This window comes from Prionailurus viverrinus, chromosome C1 (genome assembly GCF_022837055.1).
Source record: "Prionailurus viverrinus isolate Anna chromosome C1, UM_Priviv_1.0, whole genome shotgun sequence".
NCBI lineage: Eukaryota > Metazoa > Chordata > Mammalia > Carnivora > Felidae > Prionailurus > Prionailurus viverrinus.
The window spans coordinates 182,224,043-182,231,981 of record NC_062568.1 but is presented as its reverse complement, the minus strand read 5'-3'; the positions used below and the strand labels follow the sequence as shown (position 1 = coordinate 182,231,981).

The window sequence follows — 7,939 nt, the reverse complement described above, 5'->3', positions numbered from 1 at the left end:
CCTTTAATCATCTCTGTGACTTAATCATTTGAGTTTCTGATCTCTGAACTCTGGCCAGGGCCACAGGGGCCTGTGCCAAGGGCAGGGAATGCCTGCTTCCCCGGGCCTCTGACACACCCTCGGTCAGGATCTTGTCATTCTTCTGCCAGGCTTCCATCATACCCGCCATCCTGGGGTTGCCCTACTCAGCGGCCCAGCCTGGCCACCGGCTATTGGCTTTGGGTCTCCCAGGAGGCAGGGAGCCATTTTGCATGGAATGCTGGGCTGCCAGGGAGGGAGAGTCTTCTGACATCAGGCTCTGCTGAGATTTGAGAGGTGTTCCCTGCTCCTGGGCTCCCTTACCCCAAGCCTCACCACCTAGGATGCACTGTGGACCTCCGAGGGCAGGGGGTGGGGTGGGGTGGTGAACTTGCTTCCCCATTCACTGGGCTCCAGCCACATAGGGGTCCTCCGTGGGAACCTCCTTTGTCACTCTAACTGCCATACCTTCACCTTCCCTGTTCCCTCTATCTGGAGTTCCTTCCTGCATTTTTCTATTTATTTGAGTCTTACTCATCTTTGGAGGCTACAGGAGTAGCCCCTTTGTCCAGGATTCTTTCTCTGACCACCCCTTGTCACCCCAGCTGCCCCACCTGTGGTCCTCCAGACCTGGGGCTGTTCTGCTCATTACAAAACCCCTTTGATGACCCTGACAAGCAGTCTCTGCCTCCTATCACGCCCCGGGGGCTGAGCCCAGCAGTCTGTTCAGTGTTCCTACCTGCCCTACAAGGTTGGGACCATCGCTTCTCACTTTATAGATTGAAAAACACTGAGGCCCAGAAAGAGATTTGTTTCGGGTCACACTGCAGTGCTGATCCACGAATTCAACCAATAATATTTATGAAACGCAGACATACATTTGTACCGTAGACTCTGGGTTCAAATCCGGATACCACCACTTACTCACTGTATGACCTTGGGCCAGTCAGTTGCCTTCTCTGTGCCTCAATTTTGTCACCTTTAAAATGGAGATAATCAAAGTACCTATGTCATGGGGCTGTTGCGAGGAGGAAATGAGTTAATACAGGTAAAGTGCCAGTATACAGTAGGATTTCACTGTGTGTCAGCATGTTATCCTTCCACGAAGGGGTCAGGGCTGGCTTCACGGACAAGGCAGGATTAGAGCAGTGTGTAAATAATTATTTTTCAACAGCCAGCTCAGGCCACCTGCCACTCCCAACACAAGCCAGCCGGGAGAAAAGGGAACAGCTTGTCACAGGAGGATTTGGCAGAAATGGAGACTGTGGGTCCAGGAACTGCCAGCAGGGGTGATCGTGGCTGCTGGCTATCCCTGGAACTCAGGTGGGCTGCTTCTTGGGCCCTGGCAGCAATCCTAGAGCCTTGGGCTTCTTCAGTCAAGGAAGTGAGCAAGGTCCAAGGAGAGGGATGAGACCGGGGTCAGGCTGTGGCTCCACCATAGCACCCATCACTGGCCACGAGGGCAGTACACAGTCTTGGGACCATCTGGCCCCAGCCCTCGCTGGACAGATTGGCTCTGGGCCTCACAACAGTTCCTGGTGACACAGGGCAGCTGGGGAAGAAGGGGCTCTTGGTATTCTCGTAGCCTCGACTCCTTCCAAACACACTCTTGGGAAAGGCCTGGCCGTAGGGACTGGCCTGCTGGGAACAGAGGAATCCTAGATGCCAAAGCCACAAATGGCTGTCCAGGCACATGACAGGCAAAAGCTTAGAGAGGGTGGGATAGCAGCCAGAAGTGCCCAGCGGGAGCTTGGGGAGTGGAATGCAGGGCTCCGGCCACCTGCCCCGGACCCCTTCCCTCTCCTTTTTGGGTCCCCCTAACTTCTAAGCAGCCCCGTCCTGCAAGGTGCCTCCCACCTCTGCTTCAGCCAAGACAAAATACCAGGGTACCATTTCATGGTTTATTACAAACACAAGTTCGCAGGTAAATAATTGAGTCTAAAAAAATACATTAAAATAAATAAGTGGAATTCTCAAAGTTCTTAGAGCAAATAAGTTATATACAGGCAGGTGAAGCAGAACAGGCCGTTCTCCCCAGGCGTGTCCCGAGGGTATGAGGGTGTGAGGACTCTGGGGAGGCAGAGTTGGAGGGGTCAGACGGGGGCCACCCAGGACACCAGCCCTTAGGTGGACCCGTCCAGCCTCCAGGGCTGGCTTGGGTCTAGGGTCCACCGCTGCGCATCGATTCTGGCTTGTAGCCAACAGGCAGGAAACCTCTCGGGACGTGGCCTCCAGGTTAGCACATTCCTCATGCGGTTCCTTCCAGCGGCGTGGTGGGGCTGGGGCCGGCGGGGGGACGTGGCTGAAGGCTTTCCCCGGGCCGTGTGAGGGCACGAGCTGCCTGGAAGGGAGTTCCCTCACTTGCACGAGGAGGCCAGAGCGTGTGCCATCCCAGCAGGTGGATTCCCCAGCTCTGGGCTGCCCCTCTCCTCCTGGCTCCACACAGGCTCCTTCCCAGCATTCCTTGGCCACCGGTGCTATCTCTTCCTCCGCCTGGAGTGTGTAGGCCTCAGTTCCCTCACTGCCACCTGTTGTCGCCTAGCAAAGTGGCTCTTGGCTGCAGAAATGTCCCTGGAATCAAGAAGGGTCAATTTAGCATCTCAGGAGATATGGACTGCCCAAGAGTTCCCTGCAAGAGACAGCAGTTGTAGGAACGGGCCCCTTTAATCATAGCTGCTCTGGGGTCAGAGGTCAGCCACAGCTGACCCTGAAAACAAAGTCTGCGCATCAAGGACAGGCCAGACCAGGCCTTGAAGCTTCCCTGCCCACGAGGACTTTGACAAAGCTGACGTCCAACATCAAATACTGCTGGAAGGACCAGAGGGCCGAGACCAGCGTATCTCCTGTGACCTGCCTTCCCACGTCCACACCTTTGCTCATGTCGCTCCTTCTAGGCTGTTTACCTTCCCTCCAGCCACATTCCACCTACTGAAATTCCCATTCTTCAAGGTCCAGCTCAGGGTAGTTCAACCCAGACAAATATGGGTCCTAGCTTCCCTTTGAACCAGGATGAGGCCCTGGGAAGGACTCTGGCAGCACCCAAGTGGTCTCGTCCTGGCTCAAAGTGTCCCAGACCGGGAGCTAGGAGGCTGGCTTCAGGTCCCAGCTCTGGGAGCTCAGGCAGGTGTGTCAACCTCTCCGAGCCCCTTTCTTCGTCTGTAAAATGAAAATAGGCCTGAGCCAGTGTGAGGATGAGTGTAGGCTGGCAAAGCGAGCTGTTTGCCCACAGGAGGTGCCATATGCACTTGCAGAGTCTAAACCTTGATTTTCTTTTCATCCAAAGATACTTCCGAAGCGTATGCTGCGTCTTCCCCAACCCACCATCCTGCCCTTTCTCCTACGTTTCCTCCTCTCCACCAAGATGGGAGGCCCTGAGGGGCTGAGCTGGGCCCCAGCACCGGCCAGCTCCGAGGAGCCTCAGCGACAGAGGTCGGAATGGCTGACACCTGCAAAGCTCCCCTGGGGTGCCAGGCCCTGCTCGAGGCGCCCCACATATGTCGATTCATCTACCCTCACAACGATTCCCGAGAGATGGATCGCACTGCGGCCCCTGGAACAAAAATGGGAGCCGGAAGCACAGAAAAGTCAAATGACAAGCTCAAGGTCACAAAGCCTTGTTGGGGACAGAGCTGGCTCAGAAGCTGCTCCGTTAGCCGCCTGTCTACACAGCCAGATGCAGGGTCTCTATTCTCAAGTCAGTTTGGCTGGACGAACATTCGCGGGCACCTTCTGTGTGCCAGGCCTCGAGCTGAGCCACACGGAGGCGGCCAGGAAGGGGATCCGGTCTGGGACAGCGGGGAGGGGACAGGCTGGGTAGTCGGCCACTCGGGGCCCAGCACGTAGGAGACGCTTCCTTGGGACACAACCTGAATGAACAGTAGAGGGCCTTTCACGGTCACAATCCCTCAACTCGCCTGAGAAAGTCCACTGCTAGGTCTGGTGGGAACAAAGGGCACAGCAGTCTAGGTCACAGGCTCTGGAACCAGCCAGATGCCACAGACCGCTGTGCCCTTGGGCAAAATGTCTTAACTTCTCTAAGCCTCAGTTCTCTCGGCTGCCCGGTGAGGACCCAGTCGTGCCTCATATGGAGAACAAGGGAAATGTGCTAAGGCATACAGGAGGTGCTCAGTCAGTGGGGGCACCGCTCACCTCAGCTGCTGGAGGAGCTCTCCTGCCGACGGCCGTGCCCTGCCAGCCTGGAACACGTCTGGAGGGGGTCCACTGCCTGGGACCACCATGGCTTCAGGCCTGAAGGAACAGCATTAGGGCCCGAGTGAGGGGCTGTCCAGGGCCCTGAGAACACCTGGCTGTAGGCCCAGCACCCTCCCTCCGCCCCAGCAGATCCATTTCTACCCCTGTGCACCTGGCCTCCTTCCCTTCCCAGGCGGGGTGGGGACTGAGGAAAACTGAGCTACCGGGAATACGTTCTTAGCCTCAGAAAGAAGCAGCTGGGTGCCCGACCTTCCCAGAATCCAGCCACCTGCAGCTGAGCACGGCCTTTTGTAGGGGAAACTGAGGCAGGGGTGGAGCCCCGGTTTGAGGCTCAGAGGAGGAGTTTCTCATAAACCATCGCGGGGATGGGAGGTTCGAGACGGGGAAGCCACTTTCTGCTTTCCCCAAATGCTCCGAGGGGATGAGGGAGGGGACAAAGTCCCCCACCCCTTTAACAGATGGGAAAACTGAGGTGCGGAGAGCGAAGAGGTGTGGCAGAGCACCCCCGCCCGCCCCTTCCTCAGCAATTCCGTGACAACCTTGGGATGGTGCCAGGCCCTCCCGACTCCAGATGTCACTTCTCCGCGGAAACTCCAAAGCCCTCCGAGGCTCCGTCCCAAATCCAAAGCCCCGTGGACTTGGTTAGGCAGACTAAGGCTGAAAGCCCAGCTCTCCTTCTGACTAGCTGTGTGGCCTGATGAGACAAGTCCCCTCCCTTCTCTGGGCCTGGACTGCTTTAGCTGACACCGGAGGAGAATCCCTCCTGCCCCCGAGTGAGGGTGGGAGCTCTCAGAAGACCCCGGAGCTGGGGACTAGGAGGGACTTGGGGTGACTGGTTCCCCACAGAAAGGAACATGCCCCATGGGCCCAGGGCAGCCTACGGGGCCCCCAGGACCTTGTCCTCCCCCCTCCCCCACCATTGTTAGCCACTCTGCTCTCCTGCTGATCTTCCAGACACCCTGCTCCCCAGGTCCAGGCTAGCAGCCACCCTGGCCTCTGCAGCCTGGGTGTGCACTTACTTGGGCCTTCGATGGCAGAAGGTGGCACAGGCGGGGTCCCTGCCACTGGAGCACTCACAGCGCTTTGGCAGGGAGCGGCGCCGGCGTCTTGGCGGATTTCCCAGGCCGTAAGGAGCTGTCTGTCTGTGGGCGGGCAGCCAGCAAGGTAGTGGTGTAGGGTGGAGAGAGAGGAGGAGAGAGGGAGAGGGAGAGAGGATGAGATAAACTACGGCCACTGGCAAGCAGAGGCCGTCCGCGGTGCATCCTGGCATGGCCACCCGTGCCACCGGGCTGGAAGCAGAAGGCTGCCAGCCCCTGACCTCGGGAAGCCTCAGTGCATTCTTCTGCCCGGGTGCCAGGTGGTCCCGGACAACGTCCCTCCCCTTTCTGGGCCTCTGCTTGCTCCCCGCCTCTGGCCCTGCTCGGTAAGACTGCCAGCATGGGGAGGATGGGGTGGAACCGTGCTCTCTCCCTAAGTTGGGAAGTGGGGCGTACCCCCAGCCCGACCCCTCTCACGGCTAGGAACTCGAGCTGAAGGATGGAGCCTTGCTAGTCCCCCTGGAGGAGAGGAGAAAATACCATCTCACAGCAGTAAGCATGCAGGCTAAGCTGCCCTCACCTGGCCACCACCTGCCTGGAGGGGTGATAAATGTGTCTGAGCGCTTTGACCTAAAAACGGTGTGTGCATGTGCTTGTGTGTGCATGTGCGTGTGTGAGATCAGGCGGGGTCGGTTTCAGATTGAAAGTCTGGCCAAGGCGGGCTGGGGGCAGGGCAGGGGCCCTGTGGCCGGTTGGACCAGCACCTTCAGGTGCCAGAGCTAATTTTAGACGATGCGGTTGGGATTGTAATGACTCCAGGTGGACCCGGCACGCAGGGACTGGCAGGGTTCCCGCCCTGAGCAAGTGTTTGGATGCGGATTAGCTCCACACACGCTTACGTGCAGGGCTTCTCTTGCCTTTTGCAATTTGGGGAAGGGAAAAAAAAAAAACACAAACACACACACACACACACAGAAACTTCAACTTGAAGTATGCAGTGGCCCGGAGGCAGTGCGGGTGCAGACAGAACAGACAGCACTAGGCTCCCACCCCAGCTCTGCCAGGTGACACAGGGCAGGTTTCTCGTCTTGTCACTGGGGACAACAGCACTACCTGCTTCACGGGGAGGATGAGGGATTCAGGAGCTGATAACATACGAGCAGTGCTTGGCAAAGGGCCTGGCACAGCCGAGACACGGGCACTGTCATTAATCGTATTATTCTTGGAAGATCATGCAGAGGCAGCATGGCATCCATGGGCCTGGGATGGAGCCTCTGTCTACCATTTACTACCTCCTGTGTAATCCCGGGGGAGGCACCCAACCTCTCTGAGCCTCGGTACCCTGATCTGGAGAATGGAGCCAATATTTTCCTACCGGGCTGCCGTGAGAATTCTCAGGAGCCAGCCCTGGATTACTTAGGCATTCCCCACGTGGGCGTTGGAACGATAACCAGTAACTATTAATATTAGCTCAATGATCCCGTCTGGAGGCCCAGGGAGAGCTGCACTGTGCCAGAGATTCCCCATCCCCTGCCCCGCGTCTAGCGGCCCCGCGTGGATCCCCACGGTAGCTCACCCGGGAGTGTTCACCCAGATGATGTCCAGGTGGCAGAAGTAGACACATTCCTTGTCGAGCCAGGAGCTGCAGGAGCAACGTCGAGGCCGCAGGTGGGAGGCTCGGGCACGGTGTGAGGGTGCTGGTTGGTCCGGAGCAGCAGCCACCTGGCCCTTGCCTGCACGCACAGGAGGGGGACAGAGGTGGACAGGTGGGTCGGGGTGCCTGGCACAGCGGGATAGGGGGACCCGCCGGGCTCCTCCTCTTGCATAATTGAGGAAGTTGGCATTCTCATTGCTTAGGAGCTCCAGGCCAGCCAGGGGAAGCCCCAGCAGTCCTGGTGGGAAGGGCTGGTGGCTGTCCTGTGCCTGCAGCACCTCTTGACTTGCAGAGCCCCTTGAAGCGGCCACTGCTGCGGGGCCCCCACCCCTGGATGCCCCCCAGCTGGCTTGCGGGTACGGTGCCCTGGGGCAGGAGACACCTGCAAGCAGACCCAGGGTGGGGGCGGGGGGCGCTGCCGCCGCAGGTGAGGCTAGGGCGGCTCACCTTCATGCAGGGCCAGGAGCAGGGCCAGGGCGATGGAGCACCAGGCGGTGGGCATGGCGACCATAGTGGCGGTGGAGCGCACAGGCTGGACCAGAGCAGGGAGCGTGCCTGTTGCCAGCGTCTTGCTGCCAGGCAGAGCCGATAGCTCATTGCCTCAGTGCCCTGGCTGCTTCTTATAACACCAGGCACAGCCCCGCCTCTGCCCGACCAGCCCTGCCCTGCCGCATAGGAGAGCCAGGGACACCGCCTCCTCCCCAGGCGCCTGGCCCGCCCCGGCCTCCGCGGTTGGAGGGGAGGGGGGCAGGGGAGGGCGGAGGCGGGAGGGAAGGCCCCGCTCCTCCCTCTGTGCCTGGAGCACCTCCTGGAGTACCGAAGCGCCCCTGCGGCCCCCAGGGACCTCTCCCAGTCCTGCTGGGCTTCCTCAAGTTATCCCCAAAGTCCCCTTCCTCACTCTCTGTGTGGCTGTCCCATGGGTCTTGCCCAGAGCTAAGAGTTGGGGAGGGGAGGCCCATGAGCAGAACCCTCTCTCTCCTTGGAAGGCACCCTGCCGTCCTGCCTGCTTACTGCCAAC

General features: G+C 59.0%; 1 protein-coding gene across 2 annotated transcripts; it reads right to left on the bottom strand.

Moving 5' to 3' along the window:
* Positions 1-1,907: 1,907 nt before the first annotated feature.
* Positions 1,908-7,513, bottom strand: EDN2 (endothelin 2). 2 transcript variants are annotated; one of them, XM_047872514.1, is made up of 5 exons: positions 7,369-7,513; positions 6,844-7,000; positions 5,250-5,372; positions 4,168-4,266; positions 1,908-2,589 (listed from the first exon to the last, which is right to left on the bottom strand). In XM_047872514.1, the coding sequence occupies exons 1-5, from the start codon at positions 7,430-7,432 to the stop codon at positions 2,496-2,498; spliced, it is 537 nt and encodes a 178-aa protein (XP_047728470.1). In that variant the 5' UTR covers positions 7,433-7,513; the 3' UTR covers positions 1,908-2,495. The 2 variants fall into 2 exon arrangements, with proteins under 2 accessions (XP_047728470.1, XP_047728471.1); XM_047872515.1 differs by lacking the exon at positions 4,168-4,266 and having other exon boundaries at positions 2,026-2,589; positions 7,369-7,432.
* Between the last annotated feature and the right edge of the window lie 426 nt (positions 7,514-7,939).

What these genes read in the sequence shown, in the direction of transcription:
- EDN2 (XM_047872514.1), bottom strand. Translation starts at nt 7,432, where the DNA reads ATGGTCGCCATGCCCACCGCCTGGTGCTCCATCGCCCTGGCCCTGCTC. An exon ending in TTCTGCCATCGAAGGCCCAA is followed by an intron (nt 4,267 to 5,249) that starts GTAAGTGCACAC and finishes CTGTTCCTTCAG; the next exon opens with GCCTGAAGCCATGGTGGTCC. An exon ending in GAGCTCCTCCAGCAGCTGAG is followed by an intron (nt 2,590 to 4,167) that starts GTGAGCGGTGCC and finishes TCTTGATTCCAG; the next exon opens with GGACATTTCTGCAGCCAAGA.